The 25,891-nt window shown below is 38.7% G+C and overlaps 1 protein-coding gene across 5 annotated transcripts in view; it reads right to left on the reverse strand.

Moving 5' to 3' along the window:
* SHANK2 (SH3 and multiple ankyrin repeat domains 2) overlaps positions 1 to 25,891 on the reverse strand; it is a 320,878-nt gene that overhangs the window by 38,131 nt on the left and 256,856 nt on the right. For all 5 annotated transcript variants that reach the window (XM_075755401.1, XM_075755400.1, XM_075755404.1 and 2 more), the window contains 2 exons: positions 5,262 to 5,397; positions 2,663 to 2,743 (listed from right to left, as the gene is read on the reverse strand). In XM_075755401.1, the coding sequence (XP_075611516.1) occupies positions 2,663 to 2,743; positions 5,262 to 5,397 (217 nt within the window). The remainder of the gene's footprint in view (positions 1 to 2,662; positions 2,744 to 5,261; positions 5,398 to 25,891) is intronic.

A 25,891-nucleotide genomic window follows, 5' to 3' on the forward strand; every position in this document is an offset into this window, starting at 1 on the left:
TTCAGAGCCAGGCAAAGGAAGTGACTGTAAAGACTGCAAGATGTATAAATTATTTTAAAAAATGATATTGTTTAGCTTAGCTAGGAGAAATTATAAAAATATATGCTCTAAGGGAAAACAAATGGGGAATTTCTATTTATCTTTTTCTTCTATTACATAACAAGGGACATTCAATAAAATTAAAGGCATCACATTTAAAACCAATAAAAAGGAAATACATTTGTACACAGCACATAATTAGCCTGTGGAATTCTTTGCCACGAGACATTATTGAGACCATGAGCTTCCTCAGTTCAGAAAAAAAGATTACACATATATATTGATGAGAACAGCCACAGTGTTCATCTCTGCATACTTCCTATTTAGTTTGCAGATGTATGTTACAAAACAAAGGCTTATTCATTAGATAGTTTAATGGATATAAAATGTGGGTGTTCTCATAGTTCATACAGATGTCCAATATATACACATATACATATAAAGATATATAAATTATATATAAATACAGACATACAATCTGTGTTTTATGTCAGAAGACAACTTTTAACTGATGATAGTGAGAACATTTTTGCTTTGGAAGCTTGTTCATTTGTTGTGCAATTTAAGCATTCTTGTTCCTTCTGATAACAGCCCTTTTACAGGACAAATATTAAAACAGGTAGACCACAGATGTTATTTATAACAGCAGTCGTATTGTTTGCTAGGGTGGCAAATGTTCAGAGTATCACGGAACTGGTATTTACAGTCTCGTTTAGGAAGAAGACAGATTTCTGCCATGCTGTAGTACTACTACAGCTTTATTAGGGACATACGCTTCTGGAACATGCTTCAGGACTATTCTTCAGAATAGAAAAGTCTTGCCACTGTAATATTTGCCCCATCTGGATAAAAGATATGGATGGGAACTGTGTTTAAAGATTCAAGGATGTCCCATGGCTGCTAATCCCAAGAGTTGCAGTGGTTTCTGCCAGCCGATGAGAACAAGTGGCAGATCAAGTACTATAACCTGAATAGGGGGGTGAGAAAGCTAAAATGTGATGGTCTTCATAGCAGAGGTGACTTTACTATCAATAAGCTATTTTCCCCTAGAAAAGAGTGCGGCTTCTCTCTGCTTTAAGAACAGTATCTACTATGTAAGACTGAAAAGTAAGAGAAATAGAAGAATACCCTCAGTTTGAAAGTGATTTGCAGAAGGGGAAAATGAAGGGGAGAGGAAACGGTGCCTAAGTATTTCTGTCCCCTTGGGAAAGTTTGTTGATAAGCCAGTCAAGTTGTACAACCTCTTAGCGCTCCATGAAAGGAAAACAAATAAAACACCCAACCCCAAAAAGTGGCTCCAGAAGTAATATTTTACATTTTAATCCTGCAAGAAAAATTATGGAGCATTCACAAAGTGTTGAAGCCTTTAGTCAGGCTCCTAAACTTCCTGGCACAGAAAAGTCAAATTTTCTGAGGTCCGTTAGAGCTAAATAACCAGACTGTTTCATTTTGGTCTTCGTTTGGTTGTTATACCATAGAGAAGACAGTAACTCCTCTTTGCTGGTAAGAACTCCCACTGAAGCTAAGTGACTCGACTCACTAAAGGATGGATGGGGTCCATCTGCCCCAGAAAACATTGACTTCCAGGGAAAAAAAAGTGGCCACAAGGCTTTGATTCCTTCCAGTTGGCCTTCATAGAGTCCATGCCAGAAAAAAAAAAAAAAAGAAAAAAAAAAAAAGATTATAAAAGGTATTTACATCAATGTAGTATTACATGGAAAAATGGGTTGTTTATATGATAGACTTTATTAATCTGCAGTAAGGGATGTAGTTTGTTTTTATACCCACTTGCCAAACACACTGTTCTAGTGTAATAGGCAGATATAAATATGCAGTGGGCTTTCCTCTTTCTATATATGGTACCTTCATACCATATTTATTAGTTTAGTTGCAGAAACTCTACTTTTTAATGACCTAACAGATTAAGACCAGGAAGAAAAGAACTATTACCTTTCTCACTTCTAGAAAATAAATCAAAATTCCCAAAGAATTATGCACAACTAGAATGTGGATGATCAAGCAAAGGAATCTATAATCACATTTCTTTAAATTAGCAAATAAAAACCTGAATGCTCAATACTTTTTTATTACCAATAGTGAGAAGAATTAAGTTTATATCATGCACAGAAGTCAAAGTGATATCATAATATGCACTTTTTCAGATCAGAGTCTAACGAAAACAAGTTGAAGTTGAAGCTGCTTTAACACTGTCAGCTTTTTAACAACAGCTTCTGGCAGCTTACCTTTATCCACTAATGAGAGGCCACAGAAATTTAAAATAAAACAATATTAGATGAACTGAAAATTTAGAAAGCAAAGCTAACAAAATATGATACGGCATTACTTTTTAGTAGGTGTGCCAGACTTTGATGATGCATAAAATGTATCAACATTCTCTTGCATAGCAGTAAAGGCACGATTTTAAACAAAAACTACTCATGCAAATCATGCATATTTGAATTCTCCAGAGATGCAGCATTCTTAAAACCTTTTCTGTTCTATATACTGTACACAGTGCAGTTCCTTTTAGTCAATTTAACATATATACACACACACATATATATATATATATATTTTTACATTTCTATTATGCCAGCATGCTTGTCAAAAAACACTTTCTTACCAAGCTCTTCAAGCTCTGAGGTCATTGACTTAGACCGCAAGGTCAGTGCAGTGGTTGGAGCTCGCTTAGGAGGTGGTGGGGCTTTGCATTAAACAGAAGGATATACAGTCTAAGTAAATACACATCTCTCAAACACGACATTCACATACAAAATTTTGTATTTATTTAAAAGAATATGCTACATTAAATAAGGTAATAATAAATACATACATGCAGAGGAAAAACCCTGAGATGCTTTTCATGTACTGAATTTCTATACCGTTTCTACTTCTAGCGTAGGTTGTTTGACACATCAGCAAGCTTTTATGTAACAGGATACATAGAAACATTTAAAGCTAAATAACTGTGCACGTCTATTTTTCAGCAGGAAAAAGACTTTCTAGAGAAAGTGCCTCACAGCAGTTGTGCCCCTCCTTCTAAGAAATGTATATAGCTAAAAATCTCCTGGAGACCAGCCAATCTCTGCCAGATTAATTTCATCTTTGAAGAAAATGTTAAATCTGAGAAATACAAGAAAAAAAGATTCAAATTTGTCTTAATAGTTACGGTGAGACTAGGGAAAATAGGTGATTCTCCGAAGAAATAAGATCTGAAAATATCAAGGTAATCATCTAGTGCAGAAACCAAAATCCAGCAGGTGTTTTAGTGTCCTGGTAACCAATGTTTCTGGTGGTCAGAAAGGACCGTAACATCAGAAAAGATTAGGCCAACGTTGGCAGGACAGTTGGAGATTTCCAGTAAACAGAAACGGTTCCAGGACACCATGAAAAATTAAGGATTCTTCAGCCTTTTGGTCAATACTGTACATCAGGCTACACCATTTTGACAAAAGGTGGCAAAGTAGTTTGAGGGCGAGAAAGAGCGATGGAGGAAAGAAGTAGAGAACGTTCTTCCCGTATCACCTATGTCCACTGTGTCAGCGTCATTCTTTCCCTGTTGAGCTCCATCATCTTCTTACAGAGGCTTGAATGACAGTGTGCCACAAGAAAGCAAAAATATAGCTCAGGTTCGGTGCCAGATGATGGCAAGAAAATCCTTCCACAGAATTCCTAAGGTACATCGGCAACTGCCAGGTAACAGGAAAGGCTACCGACTGGCATTAAAAAGGGACAAGATTCAAAAGTGAAAGTTTTTGGCAAACGACACATTATCAGCAGAAGGGTCTGGAAAGATGACAAAGAACTGGGTTTGTTTTTACAGAAGCAACTTCCTTTTGGGTTGTATACAACAGCATTTCTATTTAAGGCCAATATGACACATCCCAAAAGGCAGAGGTGAAAGGTTTGTTTAAAACGTGTGAATAGTAATTCTACCAAGTGAAAAATAATGCAGGAGCATGCTTAGACATTATTTACTTAAATATAGCCTTCCCCCCCCGCAAGGTGCTGTATTTTTTTTTTAAAAGCACTAGATGTCAAGAACACTCACAGTGTAGACAGAAAGTTTTAGTCATGGACCAAGAGGGAGCCCTCGGGTGCCAGCTTCTCGCCCGCTCTCATGTTGAAGAGCCAGGCGGCTGGGAGCGACAATTCAAGAAACTGGTGGGAGGACCAGGAATTTTCAAAAATGTGCTGCTGCTGTAGTGAACACTAGTTAGCAGCAGCAATCTTTTCTGCTTAATGGTAATTATGAGGGCTTAATGACTTCCCAGAGTAGCTTTTACGTGAGCAAACTCAGGGGTATCTAAGGTAAAGGAAATAGTGCAAAATTCTTTTTTTTCTCTTATTCTTTTTTTTCTTTTTTTTATGAAGTTTTGCTGGTGGTTTTTTGGGTAGGTGGGTGGGAAACACGTTGACATTTTTAAGGAAATAGCCCAATCTTACGATAAAGGTTAACCCATAATCTCCATTAAAATTAATATAAAAAAATCCTTAGGCTTTTAAACTGGAAAAAACCCCTCTTTTCCTATTTGTACCCAGACAATTCTTTCCCAAAGTCTCTGTGGTACACGATGGTACTAACTTCTCTTGGAGTAGCTGTTTTCTTGCTAGCACCAAGTGGCAGAAAAAGAAGCTGTGCATCTCTTCTGCTTATGGGAAGAGGAGGGATTTTGCCTGGCTGGAAAATCCCAGCTATTCCTCTACTTTAAATTCATCTAGAGGAATTTTCCCATTAAAATGTACTTTTCTTCTAACAGTACTTCAGTCTAAACATATTGCTTACGTTTCTTAGTCTTGCAGAACTCCTTTCTAAAACATGCGCTTTGCAAAATTGTAAGTTCTCAATGATTTCAATAGGAGTCAAACTAACCTCATCTCAAGTACACTTGGAATTAATTAATAAAAGATAATCTGTTCTTTGTGCTTTTTCTCTCTCACTGCTGCAAGAAATTTTACTACAAGATCTTCAAACATACAAATGTATAAAGATCCATAAAGATGAAATTTCATGGCAAGCATGACAAGAGAATATTACCTTTTTTGTCACATATTAATGCATAAGTCAATAGAATTAAATTACTCCAAATTAAATAAGAGTATTTCAAATTTTAAAAGCGAAACCTGTAAATCAGCATTTACAAAACAGTAATTTTGCATCCACACTCTGGTTTCTGTGGAGCAAGACCAAAAGGCCTCCACTAGAAAAGAGAAAAATGTACCTTTCTTTCTAGCTGTGTCATCTGGATCAAGATTCCTGGTTACTGTGACGACCTTAAGAACGAGGTGATTGCCCCCTTGTCGAATCATGTTCACCACCTGCCTGTGGCCAACTTTCACTACGTTCTCATTATTAACCTGCAAAGACAGAAAATAGTCTTTTAGATCAAAATGCAGAAAACTTCTGTTATTTCGGTTTTCAAAACAGAAAAGAACATCAAGATATAGAATTTCTAATTACTGTCTTTTAATAAAAATACGTATTCAAGAAACAGTATATAGCTGACATGATAACAGGAAAACAAAGCTAGCTCTTCATGAAATATGCAACTAATTTCCTTATAATTACCAGTTTAAAAAAAAAAAAGTTAATGAGTTGAACCGAATCTTTCCCTTTATGTATTTTATTTCCAACAATTAGTGTGCTGCAACTCTGCATTTCATACACTAAAAATATTTTCTTAAATGATAGTAATTTTTCATGCCTGCATTACCCACAAACGTTTCCATGCATTTCGTGCTCTCTAATGTAACCAGTGAGATATTAAGAAGCTTTTTTTTTTTTTTCAGATCATCCTCCTGAAGTAAATTCTCACATTCAAGAGACATTCTTTTATTATATGCACTCGCCTCATTTCCCAGCATCTGATCTGATGTCCTGGAAGCAAAGGCAACAGGGCCACAGCAGTCCAAAAGAGGCTTCGTGGAAAAAGAGGAGTTAACAGTACGAAGCCCTGACCAGCTATTATGGTGATGCCAATTAAACTTTAAACTGCACTGCAACATTAGACCTCAAAATGTATACTCTCTGGGTAATTCCTAGCGCTACATCATCATTTTTGCTGTATACACCTTTCCATAATATTAATTAATAGACATAGAAGAAAGCATACGCATAAAAACTGTAAATAAGCATGGATAAAAGTAATTTATTTATTGATCCAATCTATAAGAAGTCACTGAAAGTTATCGGAAATCTGAATGATAGCTGCATATAAGACTGAAGTGCTTCATGTGCTATCTGAACGTAAGAAATACTGAGGAATGGAAGCAGTGAGGAAGAGATGCTGCCAGAATACATGCTGGGAATTTGATCTCTATCCAAAATTCAACTGACTCAGTTATATTTCGCTGAGATCACTCAGTGCTTTCCAAAATGAACAGTCATTTTCAAAGTAAGTGTTTGTAGCCTCCTCTACTCATTCTGACAGGCTGGGCATCTCACACTCCAAAGAACTTACAGTTTAGAGCAAAATCTCTCATTAAATATTATTGCCATTTAGCAGAACAACAAGCACAACCAGATCCACTCCAACTTGAAATCGTTTTTCCATCCGTGGTGTCAAAGGAAAATCCTGCCTTTTTTCAGGCTTTAGCTGAGACAAAATGCATTATAATGAAATAACAACTTAGTAAACCATATTTTTGATACAATGCTGCAGTCAGGAGTCTCAAAGGATGATCCGTGTGCTCTGCCTATAAGCTTGAGATGCTTTTTGAGTTTCACATACAGTGACGTAGGTGTAACACATGCTGAACATCCAGACCTGTGGAGCAGGCAAAACCGAAGTTCTCTATTCTGTAGGTGGAGGATATAAAGGAATATCAATTTGAATAGGACTGTTGCTGTTTTGTTTTATTTTACACCTTCTTAGCATCTGCTATTTAATTCCAAGATACGATATTTATTTAGCTGGACCAATGGCATCTAAATTTAATCCGTCTGAAACATTTTAGCAGAGTTTTCCATTTATTTCCAAATTCCTTCCAGTATTAAAATCTCAACCAGGTAATTCTTTTGCACAGTGAAAAAGTTCATGCAATTAAGAACTACAGAATGCATCCACTCTGTCTTTACTGGAATTAAATTTTAAGGTTGGAAGCCACTATGGATTAGAATATATACCCTAACGCTGTCAAAAAATAGAGACCCTCAAATAAATCAAAAGTTAGTATTAATCAAACACATGTACACTTCACTAGTGTAAAGTGATAAATGGGTAAAATGATAAACAGCTTATGCAGCATACCATCTGTTCGCATCGTTATGTGTGATGATATTTAACATTTAGAGCAAGAGCAAATATATACGACACATTTTTTAAAGCTGTCTCAGAAACAGAACCTGTAAATGACTGTTTATAGCAGCTTTGTTGAAAAGGCATGGTTACAAAAGCTGGTACCAAAAAGATTTATATTGCAAAAATAAAAATATTGATAGGAGATTTGAAGCCAAAACTTTCCTGCACAGAACTTTCATTCCCATGCCCTTCATAAATAGGTGAAAATTTAGAGTATAGAAATAGATACATGCTGCATCAATGGCAACTGGTTATCCAACAAGCCAAATGCCAGGAAACCTGTTCCTTGGGACAGCCAACAATTTCAGTAACTCTCCTCTGTTCATTCCTGACTCTCAGGAAAAGCCTCAGACCTTAAGATTCTTGAAATTCATGCTTTATTATAATTTGGTCAAAACTGGGCAGTGGGATGGAAGTTACTTTGAGCACTTTGAGAGAATTTGAGAAACAATTTACAAAATAATACAATCTCATAGATACGATGTTTTAAAAAAATAGCCTGAACTGGAAGCTTGAGCTATCTCAAGTTGAACATACTTTTTGGGTATGTATGAAATGTTCTTGAAGTGTTTAAAAGGAAGGAGACTTTTGTGAATATCAAGATTTTTCAACTATATGTCTCGATACTTTTTCCACCTTGTATAATCAATGTACATGGGTTTTTTAAGAGCAGTACAATGTTACAAGACAGGAAAATTACGACTTAAGAGCAAGCTGGAGACAGAAATAAGAAAAAACATAGTAGGCAATTTTCCCAGATAAAGTAATTTTCTAGTAGTGTGCAATGCACTGTAATTTCAAATTCACTGCCCAGTTTTAATCAAATTATAATAAAGCATGAATTTCAAGAATATTAAGTTCTGAGGCTTTTCCTGAGAGTGGCCATTCGCTCAAGAGATGGTTCAAACGTACGGAGTAAACCAGTGACAGAGAACTGACAGTCATAAATCTCACTGTCTTTAATATCCCCCTCTACCACTCTGATTTGATCTTACTGAGCATTTATACATAGCAGCATCTAAACCCCACAAAACCCAATTAAAATTATGAAACTTTATTGAAGAATAAATAATGATGTGCTCTCCAAGAGAAAAATATTAACCAGGTAATAAATTTTTCTTCCGTGTGAAATATTTCCTACATGAAGGAGCCCGCCATACCAAAGACGATACGTGAACTCCCATGACACCAATACTTTTCTCCCAAACTTTACAAAGAAAAAGATGTTCTTGCTCAGGCAACATTATCATCCTGATAACATCAGAGACAAGCGCACAGGTCTGAGAATGACAACAGACTTATGAAACGGAAGAAATTTAGAAAAGGACAGGATGTGGCAGAAATCGTTTTACAGGGAATATGAATGGAAGGCAGTTAAGTAATTTGATGGGTGATTGCAAGAGCTGTACTCGAGCTGGAAAGGGTACCGTAAGAGAAGGCACGAAGCTAGGAGCAAAGAAGGAAGGCGGAAGCAGTATTTGATGCGAGATGATTGCTAAGAGCACAAAGGAGAGGAAGCAGGTATCTTCTCTCCTGGTCTTTTTTTGGTTTGGTTCCCCCCCCCCCCAAAGACATTCTAGGTAATCTCAAAGGCAGCAAAAAGCCTAAATATGACACAGTAAGAGAGAGGACTACAGCAAGGTGTAAATCAGTGTAGCCACCCAGATGCTGCTGAGAGGTATAGAAAATTGGAAACTGGTTGTTTCACGTATAATTATATTCACACACCACTAAACGATCACTGCCTGCAGGGCAGCTGGCGTTTACTCTACGAGCAAGGTTAGAGATAGAATTAACTTCAAATTTGTTTCCTGAAGATTAAACTTACCCCTCCGCGCCCCCCCAATAAACATGTAATTCCATATCTTAAAGAAAATGAAAGAGAGTATTATACTTTATAGTACTTATTACCCACAGAAGCTACAGTTGGGCAGGTCTCCATTCTTTTGCTGCACCCCAACACCAGGCAATATTTGATTGCAAACAGACTCTTCACTGTGTTAATACATGCATTTAGTTTACTTACACGGGCAGATTTAGGACAGGAAAGAACAAATGCTCTTATTTTAAAATGTGGATTTTTTTGAAAAGAGTGCATTAATGAGAGCCCTAGAAATGCTTGAGTAAATTTTATAGATACTGGGACAGGCTATATAAAAGCATTTTTTTCTGAAATGTATAACTAGGCAATGGGTTGAAAGATAAATAAAATAAAATAATATAAAATAAAATAAAACAAAATAAAATAAAATAAACCAAAATAAAATAAAATAATCTGCACATTGTAGGATAGCAGATGCATGAGCTGGAACATATTCACCAGAGCAGCCTTCTCGTAGGAAGGTGCAAAAGAAAAAACACTACCAGAGAAAGAGACCTTTGCAGAGTTTGTTCTATTAATAAAAGAAAAATCTTAATTTCTTCAATGCATCATCCTAATCCTTCCATTACCTAAACATTCTCTCAGTGGAAAATGTAGTCAATAATTTTCAATAGTAATTAAGTAGACAAAACTCAATCAATCATTCTGCTCAGAATGACCACTGCGTTGGTGCAATGGTGAATAAATTCTGTCAAAATAAGCGTTTCAGAAGCTCTTCCTATCCATTGAACTCCTAGAGAAAACCACAAAACCCCAAACCTGTTACACACGCTTACAACCCCCTGCCTACACACTTCTTAAAAATCCATCCTTTTTTGTAAATCCTTAGCACACGCTAACCCAATTACAATTTGTACCAGCAAAATACATAGCACCCAAGTAATTTTGTGGGCTCAGATTATACTTTTGCGTTTCAAGTAACTACCCAGTTGTGCGCAGAACACTGAGCGTGTCACAAACCAGTATGAATTTCCCATCTGTGAAGTACTCGTGCTCTGTAGACTAAAATGTGAGATGAAGAAAGACACAGTGACCTAGACAATCTTTGGGAAGTTGTTCATTCGCTCCTTATATCCGCCTATCCAAAGTGTTTTATTCACTCAAAATCAACCGGTCGTGGTGTCTATGGTCGTGCTGGCCCTAAACTGTTTGTGATGGGCTGAAACACTCTTTAACACAAACTTAGGCCATGTCCCAAATTTGCACTCTACAAGTATATTTAGTGTCAAATATCCCATAATTTGCTTTATGTTAAACACCCTAGATTCATACCGGATGCTGAATGCTTTTACCACTGCTTGCCTTCCGTTGTCAGTATTGTAATCCAGCATCATCAACAAGATGCACAGTCCACCTAGAAGGGCTTCTGGGCAAGGCACATTTTAACAAATTCTTTTCGTACTTTTCCCTGAGTCTTACAGGAAAGGACTGAATGAATACATTTGCTGATAGAGTTTGGAGATCCAAATGAGGAGGCAAGTCAAAAAGGTTCAAATCCAAAACATGTTTTGGACTTATATGATACTTTATGTACTTATAAATAATAAAACCACAAATGATTTCAAGATTCATTGTCTCGAAAAGCTGGCATATGAGTTTAATCTGTGTCTTATATTATTACCTTCCATTTTAATCTAATATATAAATAAGTCCCAGAATGGAAATTAATTTATGAATTTGTCTCTGTAAACCCAATTATTCCCATCATAACATAGAGGCTTCAAGAAACAAAACCAGATGGCCTCAGTCCACTGGGCCTCAACTAAGTCATTTCTTTGAACAGGTCCTGAAACAGGCCTTGAAGAGTCTCTGAAAAATTCCTTAAAGTTTACTAATACAAATAGGAAGTTAGTTTACATTCTGATCTCCAACACAAACCATCTCTGATTGTTATTAGTATTTGACCATATCCCATTTAATCTAACTTAGTGTAAAACATGCTTCAGAGATTTCACGCGCTCTGTTGACCTAAAAGGCACTATTAAAACCCCCCCGAAACCCTCAAAATGACGCTTCGCAGAACCAGGGATACAAGCACGTGGGGACTCTAGGTGAAATCTTGCATTAGTAAAATTTTAATAGTAATCCGCTCGCTCATAGATTTGCCTGGATTGGTGGCCTTAATGCATGGGAAGCTGTAAAGAAGACGAAGCTGGTGAGCGGGGAATTGTACTGGGTGATCTCCAGAGGTGACTTCCTACCTCAGCAATTCTGTGATTGTGGGGTTTCGTCAAAAGAAAATGTATCATAAGAAATTACTTACAGCCTGTCAGAAAGAGAGGCACATATGAATTACAGGAAAGGTATCAAAATCATCAGTAGCATTGCTGCAGTACAAATTTCTTTGCATAATCTCAAATATTATGATAAACAAATAAGATATAAGATATCTAAAGGAAAACACCCTGTGGACATATCACGTCTTGCAGTTTTATACTTCATCCTGTCACCCCCCTCCCCCCTGTCTGCATGTGGGGGAATATCGTGCCTTTTCCCTTGCAGCTCCCACGGCAAGGCAAGGTGTACTGCCTGGTGCTTGCTCCCGGCAAGGGCAGTAGGACAGGCTGAAGCGCAGTGTCCCTGGTGAAACCCAGGATCTGCAGAGCTGCTCCAGCCAGGCAGCAGAATTTTCCTTCAACAGATTTAGCAGCGGCAAAACTGTCATCTTCTGAGCCGCAGCATGAATCTGGTCTCTGCCTAGAGATAGCTGAGCCATGCTGTTGAGGAAGGCTTTAGCCTGCATCTCTTCATCCCCTTGGGTAGCACCAGTACTGTAAATCCTCAGCTGCGCTCAGGAACATCTATTTCTGATAGAAGCATTGGAATGAAGAGCCATCTCAGATCATAAACTCCAGTCTCCTTTGTTGCCATGGCAACTGCATCTCATAATTTGTTTCTTAACATTTAGCCAAGCTCCATCTTGGAACTTCTTAGATTTCTTGTCCCTGTTACTCCTGGTAAGCCCAGACGCTCTGAAAAGGACCCTTTTTTCCTAATTTCTGTCCTATGTGTGACTACTTTATACCAATCCTTTTTTCCTGTGCCAAACTGCCAATAGCCTAAAGGGCTATTTTCCCCCTCCTCTCCATGCATTCTACTAACAGATCAGGTGGGAGTAACGTCCTGTCTCAGCTGAACAAGCATTTTAATAATCTATTATGACAAAGAGTCTAAAACCCAAATGCAGCACAACAGCTGTCCAGCACTTCAAAGCCAGCTTTTTTATTTTATTTTTACTGTGTCTAACTTCAGTCACACTAGCTTATAAAGATGGTCATATGCTATCCTGTATTTCACCTAACCTACATCGCACCCATGTCAGCGTCTGACCTCTCTCAAGAGAAACGCGTAACTCATTTGCTTCTAATAACCTCCTAGATGGAGGTGGTGAATGCCTGCACTACTCCTTTTCTCAATGCTGTTGACCTGGAGCATAGACATTTTTGAGTAGCCGAGAGAGTTATTTACACTTATATTCAGCAACAAAATCTTAGATCCCAACCTTGGTTAAAAACTGTAAGAGCCCTGATCTTTTGCCACAAGAATCAAGCTGTGAATTTTGCTCAAGTGACCACGTACATTCTTTGTATGCAAACAAAGACAGCGTAACGAGAAAACACAACTGAATATTTTAATGGAAATTCCCTTATCCCCAGCTTACTTTAATTAAGGGCGGTCAATAAGAATCCTGCCTTACTAGAAAAAATAAGCAATGGAATAATATATCAAAATGGTTTCTCAATAACTTCTTATTTTTTCCCGTTAAAAACACTGCCAAGTAACACAAACAACAGCATTGCTGCTGTATACAACTCAATGGTTGTGTTCGGGGTCAAAGTTTAAAGAATACAGTATAAGAAAAGCAGCAGAGTCAAAGGCTGTTGTTTCTCTCTCACCCATGTCATGGTTTAAAAGGTGGAACCATGTTAAACTAGCATTTTAATCTAAAATTTTGCATTTTGCATGCCTATACCTAATCTGAAAGCTGCTGAAAGTAAGTAACTACTGTCCTCATGAGACCACCTTATACAGATCATTTAAATTTCACTCAATTACTTGGAGCCATTCCTATTAAAAATAATTGTCTCCATTAATCAGTACCTGTTACTATTTTGAATCATTTGGTTTAAGTCACATTTCTTAGGAGAGATTCAATTAACTTTATTACAGTTGATTGAACTGCTGTGTACCGCAATCAATTAAATTACACTTAGGATGAATTTGGCCAATGGCTTTCAGGTGCAAGAGGTGGCAGTTTTTCATGTGGTAACCTCTCTTAGGAAAAAAAATAATCAAGTGAATTGTGCACGTCTGTTTTGCTTTCTCATACGTGCACCTGAAAAGGTTTCAATTTCTGAGGAATCTTCAGACTCGTATTACACCTAACTGGTATATACTGATACAAGGCAGTATGAGGTTGTGACCTACACTTGATATTTCAACCTGTTTTAAAGAATGTGACTTATATTCACTGAATATTTAACAGTCTGGGAACATCAAAGGCAAACAAAAGACGTGCAGCGGTTGTCTGGGCAGGTCTCTGACCGGTTCTCGACTTCTGCATGCTCAGAGTAGTTATCAGACAGGAGGTTTGCTCCTGGGAACAGGCTTCAGAGCTCCACAGCCTGGGAGCCTGGGCACAGTTTGGCCCATAGCTAGGAAGAGAGGCCGGGCACAGTGTAAGATTTCATCTCCTTTCTCTACCAAACCTTCCTCCTCTTCCCTCTCCCTGTCCTGATAACTCCGGAGTATGCCGGAGCCAAATATGTCACCTGGCTGGTTCACAATGATCCTTAGGAGGGGGGTGGCCTAATTTAATCGCAGAGGTTGGATTTGGCATTCACCTCGCCCCTTGCCCCAGTTCTGTTGGCAGTGTATTTATTTGCTACTCTTTTTACCTTTTCAGCACGTACTTTTTTTGTATATCTGAGTGCCATTAGTACCTGAGAGTTCATTCACTTGCTGGTATGTTTGCTTCTTTTTGCCTTAAAATAAACTCTGTGAAGATAAGCTGATAATTTTTGACTGGGTTTTTTTTTTTTTTTTGCAAATTCCAATGCTTTAAAAAGATACGCTCTAATTTAAAATTCAGTAAAATGAAAATGAAGTTTGAAGTGCAACAGAGAGTATCTTAAGATTCATTTCATGAACATGCCTCTTACATTTAATTTGTTCTCAGATGCTATTATAGCCTATAAATTATGATACACAGCCAGCACCAAAAATAGGGTACCAAAAATAGCAAACTAGAGGTCACCGACATATTAATGAAACATCTCTAGCATATCTGCCCTTCACAGATGAAAGCATGCGTGGAAATCTAGAACTGCTTAACCATTGCAACCGGAGCTGCTTTCACCTCATTCCTCTGACACAACCATAGTCATCCACCTCCGCTGGGGTTTGTTCTGAGCAAACTGGTTTTTTCACGTAAAGAAAATACAGGCAACCCAGGCTGCACGTTCAAGCAGTGGTTCTAGAGTGGAAAAACAAGTTTAACAGACTTTTCTGCCTCTACTTTCCTCTGTTGACCACCCACCCCCATATCAGTTTGCCAATCTCTCAGCAGAGTCACTAATGCTTTGTGAGGCCCTTCTGATAAGCTGATTCCAGAGGGAAAAAAAAAAAAAAAAAAAGAAAAACAAACCCAAAAAATGGAGGACAATTTTAATCTGGATCATTTCAGGGCAATAGTTAACACTGCATGGTTTCCCAAATTAGCAGCGTGATCTGACTGCGGGGCCAACGATGGGCAGCACAGGGGGCGGAACGGTGGTCCGTGCGGTTGACAAGTTGTGGCCAAGCATCCTTCTGGCAGTACTGTACTACCACATTACCCCAGCTGCATCCTTCAGCTCTTCTGGGACAAGTCTTTGCAGAGCAGCAGGAAGAACAGGATCCATTCTGCACAGAGTTTCTAAGCCAGGCCTGTCCCTGGCGCCAGCTCACGGAGCTGAAGCCAGCTTTACCGCTACAAGTTCTTGTGCAGTTACGCCCTGGGAACAGCCCTCATCTGCCACACTCTGACCTTTGGAGTGATTCAATGCTTCAGACCCCAATGAAACAATTCCCAGCTTCACACTTTATAAAAACATCAGGCTATGTTCAACTCTAAAAATATAGCCTTTTTTAAAAATCAGGAGTACAGCGGTATTATGCAAGCACTGAGAAGACAATAGATCTTTAGTTGAATTCTGAATGAACCACTTGATAAGTATTTACAATAGGTAGAAGATAGCAGGCTGAGCCTTTCTATTTTTAAAACTGTGCATACCTACCTTAAAGGCCATTAGGCAGAAAATTCTAAAGTATGTATCAAAATACAGATCTCTGAGTATTAAAAATGCAGCCCAGTATTCTTTTTCATTAGGTAAGCACACATTAGTCAGGCAACAAAATTTAAAATTAAACATTATACATGTAATATAAACTGATCGGTTCTGTATGTGTCAATGATTCTCAGCTAAAACCTTTACAGAGATTACACCGATATATTGACAGAATGTCTTGTCATCAAGTACAGATAATCTATATTTCCTCCTCCCACATACAGTCACTTTTCAGAAAATGCATCTGCACTTGGAACAATAAAAAAAATGCATTGCTCATGTATTTCTTTTCATGTAGGAAAGCCTAATCTTATAACACATAGAGATAATTCTTTCTTAAAGTCACGTTAGCTTTAACTACGCTGCCTTAACCTTGGAGCCACTTACAAGTTTTTTTGGGAGGCCATGTATCATGTTGTTAAAACTCACGGAATAGTCACGTTAGGATATAGATAATGGCATTTGCTGTACAAACCTACAAGAAAATGTAGTAAAATGTTTATGTCTTTAGAGCGAGACTTGTGGGCAATTATTTTGCTCTTCAGAGATACACGCTGCAAGGAAATATGAGTGACATAAGAGAACTTTAAATCGGTAAAAGTAAAGTGAGCCAACATTCCTTTCTCAGGCATGCCATGCGCTCGCTGTCTTTATGGAAGAGCACGAACAGGACTGCTTCCAGAAACACAAACCTGAACAGGATTTTTCAGCCACATAGACCGTGCCTCGCCATAAAGCGCATTTCACTTGATGTCTGTCTTCAGCGATTAATGCCGGGAAGGGGTGTGGTTGCGTGTTTTAACATCTACTAATACATGCCTATCTCCATGGACAGGCGTCTCAGTTTGTCACCCACCAGACCCATGAAGCCTGCGGGCAGGCCCGAGGTTTGCACCGTTTGCTGTTCTAATTCATTGGATCATGCGGCTGCTGTTTGCCCCGTAGAGTCCTGCAGCCGACGGCTACTCCCGAAAGGCATCCTTTGATTCAACAAAGTCCTGATTTGATTACCTTTGTGCTCATTGACTTCAGTGACACTGCTGACTAAAGAACTGCAAACAGTGTATGCCCGCAGAGCGTTTCGCCACGGCTGTGCCTGAGAACAAGAGTGAATGAAGGCTGAAGTCTGGGCTTAAGAAATGCTTAAGCACATAGAGAATAATCAAACTCACATCAAAAAATGTTTTCTGTATTAGATTAGAGGTAAGAGATACGCATCAGTCATTTGAGTCATGAACTTGGTAATGCTAGGAGTGTCCCGCTCTAATTTAGAAAATTACTAATTGCACCAAGCATACTGCAGTTTTCTATTAATTGCCAAATGAATATGCATGTTTTATGCAAGACTTGTGAAACCGAAAATAAAAAACCAAAAGAGCTATGGATCATAGAGTCACAGCACACCATAGTTACAAACATGGAAATGTTCAGTTTAAAATAACCAAACTCAATTACACATAATGGACAATCCTCTAGTATCTACTTTTGCTGAGGAAAGTCCGAATCCACCAGATGCATCCGCAAGGACAACAGCAAAAATGCTACTCATCCTACTTTGTAAGAGAATATCGGAATGTGTATCTGTAATTATAATGCAAAATAGATACCAGCCACAAATACGTAGTGTTACACAACATCGACTCAACAAAAACTCAAAAGCAACAAAAGACAACTTGTGCAGTTCTTTTTAAAGAAAACAAACTTGTTTATAAGAGCAACTTCATTAATTTATAATGAGTCTTTTTGTTACCACTTCAAAGCAGCAACATTCTAATTTACTTATTATCCACACAGAATGACTTTTTATCATCTCAAGCAAGAGTGTGAAGAAGGAATGATTTATTTTGGTTAGTGAACAAGCATCATAGAAGTACAACAGCAGACTCCTCAGAGCATTTTGTCACAGTGAATAAGAGTCACCAAAAAACCTTTCATTAAGTTTGATTTTATTTGTAAATAGTTAGAAGTAAAAAAAATAAAAAAATCTATTTTTGCATGATCTGATGACTCACGGAGCACGAGGAAATTTTCTGGCCTTTAAAGCGGCTCCACCTAGCCTACACAGAACGCTAGTACTGAGGCAACATCCTCGCAAGCAAACGGCAAAACCGGTTGAGCGATGTTTTGCCTGATGCGTTGCTCCGAGTCTGTGGGTGCCCTCAGCGGCAATAAGATGATGCAGCCCATCCTATGGAAACATTTACTCCACAGTCATATTCTATATCAAAACAAGCTGGAAACACTTCTTTGGAAACGCTTCTTCCCTTCTAGTGGCCAAAAGGAACCCAAACCTGCCCTCCCCTTTCTTTTAACACCTTAAGTTAGCACCAAAATTGCCTGCTTCGCAAACAGAAGTCAGCTGTGCAATGTATTGGATGAATCAGTGCTGTTACACACTGACATTTTAGGAACACACTGAATAAGCTATACGACCATATACAAATGTGGCAACTCATCAGCAGCATATTATTGCAGTAAACGTGCCACAAACCCGAACACAGACGCTGAGGAGAAGGCGGCAAATGAAGCAGAAGCGAAGATAACGTAACAGGTTTTGCAATTAGAAAACAGGAGCCTCTCTCGTAACAACTGGAATTTCACAGACTTGTTATCCTGCCGCTGCTATTTTCTGTGCATTAAATTAAAAAAAAACCCTCAAACCCCAAATATTCACAGATAACAAAACCCCAGTAAGCTTGATTCTTTGTCAAATCTTTTGGAATTTGAATTAAGTTTAAAGCAAGCAAGGAAAGATCAGAAAAGGAACTTAGGAAGTACGTTCAGCAAAGGAAGAACAGAGAGGGATGCTGCTGCCATACACTGAAGGGCAGAAACGCTAGGTGCTTCCAGAAGTAAGGAAGAGAAGCTTGGATTCAAATATCATGCAAATTCCTTATAATTTAAATGAAATCGCTTTATTACTAAGTGTTGTAGAATGGAATTTAAAGGTCAACCAAGTTCTCATGCAAAGGTTTAAAACTTAAAGGCACTGTGGAAAGAGCCAGTATTTCCCACAAAGTTATAATTATCAAAAGCTGCGCCTAGGTGACTTGCATACTTCTCTTGAAAGCGAGATGGACGCCTTCAGTAAGACTTAGGAGCTCAAATTCCCAAAGTACTTTGCAACCTGCGTCCCACTGCAAACGTGACATAACTACTCAAGACGTTGAGTTCACAGGGATGACTCCTGTGAACACTTGATGTGCCAAAGCTTAATCCGAAATCATCACCACCAGCGAAGGGCCAGGCAAATGCTCGCTCCTGCCAGCAATCCAGATGGCAAGTTCCGTGCCCCAACCCGGCCGCCTTCCTGAGCGCTGAACTCCCCGCTGGGCTACTAAATCCTGTTTGGCCAGCACCTGCAAGGGCACTCCCGCCAGACCCACCGAAGGACTCGGGAACCAGCCTGGGTTGAGGACCATTTCCAGGAGACACGATGGATGCAGCTGTCTTGCTTTGGAGGCTGATTTTAAGTGTATGAGAGTGCATTGGTCCATGCCAGCAGCCACCCATGCCAGAAAACTTCTAATACTTTAATTTACTAGCGTACGTGAATTTTACACGATAGAGATATATCTGGGAAAAAGAACGATGCGTTTTGCCAAACCTGTAGCAGGCAATCCTACTAGTAGTCACTGCTTTCATTTCATAACTAGCAACAAGAAGTTCTTTAATGACATGTTGCTCACATGGCTCCGCAGTGTGATACGCTCACATGGAGACAGAACTGTGAGAAAGAGCTACACTCACAAGTCTGATGTATAAATTTTAGATGACTTTAAGGCAGTAATTGATTCTCTTTGAATGCCTTTTTTTTTTTTTTTTTTTAAATCCCAGCCTCTTAGCTCTTTGCTTAATTGCCCAAATTGCAATAGCATCACAACTGATTTCTCTCCAAATACCTTGACCTGAATCAGTTTTGTCCCAGTTGCTGCCATTGACACGTCAGGCTGGCAATGGTAGAGGGCCCGTTTCAGTGTATCCTAACCCTCTTTTAACTGATTTCCAGGTGGTTTGGGGGGTTTTTCAGACTACGAGGAAGACAGGCAGAGAAAGACAGGTACGAAAGATGTGAGGTCTGACCATGGTAACATGAAAGCTTCAGTTCTAGGAAACTTGCTGTAAAAAGTAACCTTAACGCGCGCTGCTCACTCGTACTATGCGTACCTCAAATCCTGCACCGGCAGCACTGACGGAATTGCCCCGATCTGAGGCAGAATGTCTGCTGCCGTGGGGTTTCATTATCGCATGTCTGCCAGCCTACATTGCATCTTCCTGCAGATTGCAAGGAATTCCTGATCCACAACCAAAGCTCCTGAGAGCTTCTGAAATTAAAAATATTTTTAGGCATTCTAAATATAAGCTGAAATAGTTAGGTGATCACTTGTTTCACACACATATATAATATATGCTTATCAGTAAGAAAACTTACTGAAGAAACACAATTTTGTCCAGAGGAATGGAGAAAATGTAGGTGTGCACTTGACAATGTATGGATCTACTAGAAATAAATCTGTTAATAGCCACGGGGACAGTAAAAACTGTGGTGTTCAGAGGCAGCAATAAATAAATAAATAAATCAGAGAAAATACACCATTAATTAGTCCTTAATGTTTTCTAAGTGGGGAAGAGTAGCTATAATCTGACACAGCCTTTACTTACTCCATCAGTTGGCTAATCTTGGTACAACAGGCAAGGGCTACATAAAAATAACGCAAAAGGGCAATGGACTGGGAAAATAATTCAGTCTTCTCAACAACATATTGAGTCCAATTTTAGCATTGTCTCAACAGAAAGCTTTAAAGCAATTTTGCTCACGTTTCCATGGCAGTTCTTTCTCAGTGTTCTTGCTCAGAAGGAAAGACTTGGAAATCTTATGCTCCTGGAGAGACTGAATCTCATTATTTAATTCAGGAATTGACTTTGTCCAAATGTGGAAATACTAAGTCGTAAAATTCGCTGGGTTTGTATGTCAAGGTCAGGGCAAATATTTAGCGTTTCCTGAATTCTGGCGCTATCCCTGCGGGCTTGATGGCCATCTCTTTGGAAACCCATGCAACGCTCCCGTGCATCCTTCCCACGTGCCATCCTATCCACACTGAACGGCCCTACTCCTCTTCTTTTGATCTTAAGACACTACAGGGCATTTCATCCTTTACCTCATTACAATTTATTCTGAGGACGTGTCTAGGACACTGAGAGCGCGATTCCCAAGGTGTGTGAGAGAATAGTGCATTAGAAGCACCTGAGCTGGCACTGAGCAATCTGGCATACCTCAACGACGCAGCAGGACACCACGCAGAGACATGAGCTTGAATCCTGGAAGAAATGCAGTCATACCAGCATGGTGCTGCCCTCAGGCTAATTAGCACCGCATCAACACGTTTTTGTCACTTCTGGTTTTGGAGCTAGTACATTCGATGCCAGCTCCGGGCTCTTTCTACCACAGGCCATGCACAGTGTTAATGTGTGCACCCACACTGGTACCGTTAAATATACGTGGACAACGGTCAGGGATGACATATGGAGATTGCGGTTGAAGGTGCTAAGTGTAGTTTTCAAAATTTAATCAAAACCAATATGATTTTGTATGCTAACGACTATAGTACTCTCAGAACATACGGGATTAATTAGCTAAGGCATTCAGTAGTTATCCCTCAGATAAATGTGATTACGTGACCGTAAAGATTTCACCTCTTACTTGCTCAGAATTCTGATTTTTGCAGCGAGAGGAAGAAGGGTTAACCCTGTCATTTTGTGACCAGAGTTTTCCTTGACTTTGAGAAAAATATTTATGTTATTTATACTCTATAGAGTCTAGACACTGACTTCTCACTACTCCTTGTGTCTCAAACTGCTCAGAAAGAAAGCTACCAAAATCAGTTCTCACTCTTTCCCAGTATACTCACATTTTCAGAAATGAAGTCAAAGATATCATTAGACATGCACTTCCTAGTCATTAATGGGGTAAAATTACTTTTTTCCGCATGCAATCAGCATTTTAGAGTTAAAGGAGACTTTAAGTAAGACTGTAAATCTGGAAAGAGACATCCCACACCAGGCTTTTATTTAGCTCGCAAATGCATACTTCGCTGTTTTCTGGTATTTAAGCAGTGATATTTTTCTTTTCCCCCCCTACAATAAACTGTAATACAGATGGGCCATTATAATGTCATTTTATGTACATGGTATCTACTTCATCTTAACTTAGTATTTTTCTGTTTTCTCGGTGTTTAGACTGTTACAATGTTTTAGACATACGTCCTTGCTAAGTAATAATTTTCTGTGTGAAAGCCTAAGAACTTGAATTTATTTGCTTCTGACATTGCTCATTATTTAGAGTGCTCACTTTTTTCCTTTTTTTTTTTTTTTTGGTGTTACATTTTCCACCATCTTTATCCCACTCACTTCAGTAACATCAGCTAAATAATCAGGGAAACAGGAGTGAAGTAAGAATTAGGGTCAAACTTTGTCCTCTAATCATGGACAAAGTTTCTAATAACATTGAGGAGTTAAGCCACTAGCTAAGAAAGCAGAACTGATAAGTAGGACAGAGTCTGCTGTCTTCAGCCAGAAAGATACACTCCCAAACAAGAGGGTGAAATGGAAATTTTTGAAAAGCCAAAAATAGAAAGGAAGGATGGATTGCAGGTTGTGATAAAAAATGAAGGTTAGTTTCCTCCATCTGGAAAAGACAAAGCGATCCTTCACTTTTCAAACCAGTGTGGGGAAAGTCATATATTTTACTTTTTTTACTTCTTGCTTTGCCTTCCAAGCAGGAAATGCAGTTGTACATTTTTATTTTTTAAAAACAGTCTTATATACTGTATTCATCACAGTTCCAACTGAAACATTAGCAAAGGGCTATTAAATCTTTCCATCAGGAAATCACGATTACCAACTGGGACCTGGCTTATGAATTACCTTCTTTGCTCCTGTTTTTGCTTTTTGTTTTCACTGGAAGAGTTACAATCATTTTGGCTTGAAACAATTGTGCTACTTTTACTTTTTCCCTCTTCATGCTTTTTTTTTTTTTTTTTTTTTTTTTTTTAAATGACTGCCTGCTGTTTACAAAGCTACATGGGCAACCTCTCACTTAAAGTACTTGGCTGCTTGTTCTGAAGTATCTCTGAGCTGCCTCCCTATCCAGCATTCCCACCGTTGGCCCTCAGGTTAATAAAGAACACCCTCGCTTAACTACGTATAACTGGATTTATTCCTTTTTATTTTGGTCTCCCCCCCAGGGTTATCACATAATTTATCAAGAAGAGATGAAGAATTTTGTTTGACATAACTGTAGCCCATCTGGAAGGTTGTAGGAGATCTAACATGGCCAAGAGCTATGATTTAATACAGGGTGATCACAACTAGTAAAAAGCAGCAAACAACAAAACCCTCGCTGAATACTATATGGTTTCAGAACTGTTCTCGCTGTAGATGCTGTATTAGTTAAAAGCTTCCTGGCTAATACTTAGTCACAGAAACAATAAGCTGTGGGTACTTGTTTTCCTCCCCATTCTTGTGCAGGAAGACACAGATTAAAAAGACAGACAAGGAAAAAGCAGGCACTTTGAGGTTTTGCCAGTATTTTGATTAGTGGCCAAAGTCAGTGAACTGCACTTTGTCTTGTCTTTTATGTAAGAATAAGGATGAGTCATGCGAGACTAAAATAAACACCTTTTTAGAGGCAGTCTTGCTAATAATAGCTGCTACATCTTTACAGAGTCTTCCCCACTTAGGAATTGTTCTATTACTAAAAGAGTAGTATGGACCACAGTACACTCATAGCTGAATTTTACCTCCGCTGATTTTACCTTAGTGATTTGTTTTCATGTTGATATCAAAACTGATAATTCACGCTAGACAGTGGGGCGCAGCAATTTTAGAAATGCGCTATCGCAGAAACATTTATACATCCATTAATTCTGCGTGACAGTGACACCAAAAGGAAGCTAGATTTCTGGCTGCAATACTAACCTAGAAAACAGCAATAGTACCTATTCCTAAAACACAAATCATGTCTGTGAACTGTTCTATACAAAGAGAGGATATTTTCAACATATGCATTCCTATAATAAAAACACATGTGTTATATTTTGACACTCTGAGAAAACTATTAAACCATTAAATGTCTTTCAGGTAAGAATGAGTATAACCATCTCCAATGGTTTTTATGCAGGAAATTCATTGAATCCCAGACTGGTTTGGGTGGGAAGGGACCTCACAGCCCATCCAGTCCCACCCCTGCCATGGGCAGGGACACCCTCCACTAGCCCAGGTTGCCCAAAGCCCCATCCAGCCTGGCCTTGGACACTGCCAGGGATGGGGCCTCCACAAATATTCAATTTCAAATATTAGATGTGTGTGGAGTGCAGAATACTACAGGGGTAATGTTATCTCAGGATAAAGCCTTTCATAGCACAGCAAAGCTCAGTAAACAAAATGAAAGGAAAACTTCCCAGAGTTACAACTGGACCATGAAAACCTGTTCATGCTTATCCCAACAGACAAGCTCTTCCTGCTTGAATGTGCACAGACAGCTGTATTGGATTTACGTTTCTCTGGACTTAAACAGATTTCAGTTTTCAGACGCTGTCATGCTCTCCATCCTCTCCATCACCTCCCGTTCCTTCGGCTTAGCAGTTAACACAACAGCTGAACAGCTGATACATCGGTGCTTATCCTCAAGTCAGCCTTTCTGTTATCCGATCAAGAATCAATCGCTTTTTCTGGCTTTGATCAGTGTTCTGTACAGTGAAGACTCATCCTAGCTAGAACCTACCTCTGCATCAGAGTTGTTTTAATTAGACATAATATTTTTAAAAACATATTTTATAATTGTTCAAGGGGAAAAACTATTTTGTAGGAAAACAAGAAAATGCCCTGCAGGTTCAGCACAACTGGTCTTTCATTACAAGCCTCAAACAGGATTGCTGTCAGGTCACTGAATTTTGTCCTTCAAAACTGACAACCAAGACCTGCTGTTATTAGAAAAACATTGTCACTGGTTTTCTCTAAGATTTAAAAACCTCATTTAGCTTTTAATTTCCTCTGTGGAGATCTGTTAATTATGTAGCCAAACTTGGAAAAGTGAAGCAACAACAGATTCTTTCATGGCTCTCATAGTCCCTATCATATCATAAGCATATGTCATTTGTGTTTTATCAGAGACATCAAAATAATTTATTCTTGTTTCTTGTGCACTCCTGAATTATTTCTGGCAAAGAGAAGAATTGAGCCTAGAAAATTAATTGTCCTGGCAGCAAGAGCAGTTTCTTCTTAGCCTTTAAAAATCCAAAACAAACCCCATATATATAAAATTATATATATATATATATGAAAACTTGGAATACTTTCCACCCACAATCATTGCATTACACAAGCAACAACCACAATCTAGGAAGTATCAGGCATATTGCTTTCATGCGGCGTGCCTTGTCCATACAGATGAAGCAAATCTCAGATTTCTGATCATGTACGCACCTTTCAGCAGTGGAAGCACTGCATCCCACATACCTGCAAAGCTTGATTTATATCTTCACATCTACCTTTCTTTTGTTTCGCAGAGACTTTAAGATTAAGCATGGTTGTCAAATTCTTTTCCCTTGGTTTTAACTGTGTTATAGAAGTTTCTTCTAAACCAGTCATCCATTCAGTGAATTAGAAAAGATGTTTTGGTGTATTTTTCCTCGAAAAGCAAAAGCAAAATATTTCAGTAGATTACAGTAAGAGTGAAAGGAGAATTTCTTCAGTAAATAAAAGGACCCAGCACCAGTGTCTAATATAAACTTCCAGAATCTCCTCCCCATCAGCAACCAAGACGGAAGACAGCTGCTCTGAATATTCATATTAGACATTAGTTCAAAATATTCTCCTAAGTTAATGAACTAAGTCAATGAACTAAGTTAATAGGCTATTAGAAACTTTCTTACAACGTAAACTTGAAGCAGCATGGAAGATGAAGATCAGAATGGCTATATTCCTGTAGGCCACTACAATGTCTAGTGTTAGGAGGGCTACAGGTCTACTGGCAGGAAGGCACCTGCGCGGCAGAAAGGAGTAGAGATTGTCTTCCTGTCTCTGCCTTCCCAAATGTCTCTCCCAGCATGCCATATGTTTCACATAGAATATCCCAGATGGATGCTTAAAGGGTTCATTAATTCCCCAAACCCAGATTTCTGAGGATACGTGCAACTCAGGCCTTTGTAAAACAGGAAGGGGGAAGTAAGAGACAGAAAAAGTTGGGGGAAAGGGAGTTAATTTGGGTGTGCAGGGATGCTAATAAGCATGAAGTCAGCAACAGCTCTGAATTACTTCCTTTGGATCAAACGCTCAAGAAT

The sequence above is a fragment of the Balearica regulorum genome, chromosome 5, assembly GCF_011004875.1.
Source record: "Balearica regulorum gibbericeps isolate bBalReg1 chromosome 5, bBalReg1.pri, whole genome shotgun sequence".
Lineage (NCBI taxonomy): Eukaryota > Metazoa > Chordata > Aves > Gruiformes > Gruidae > Balearica > Balearica regulorum.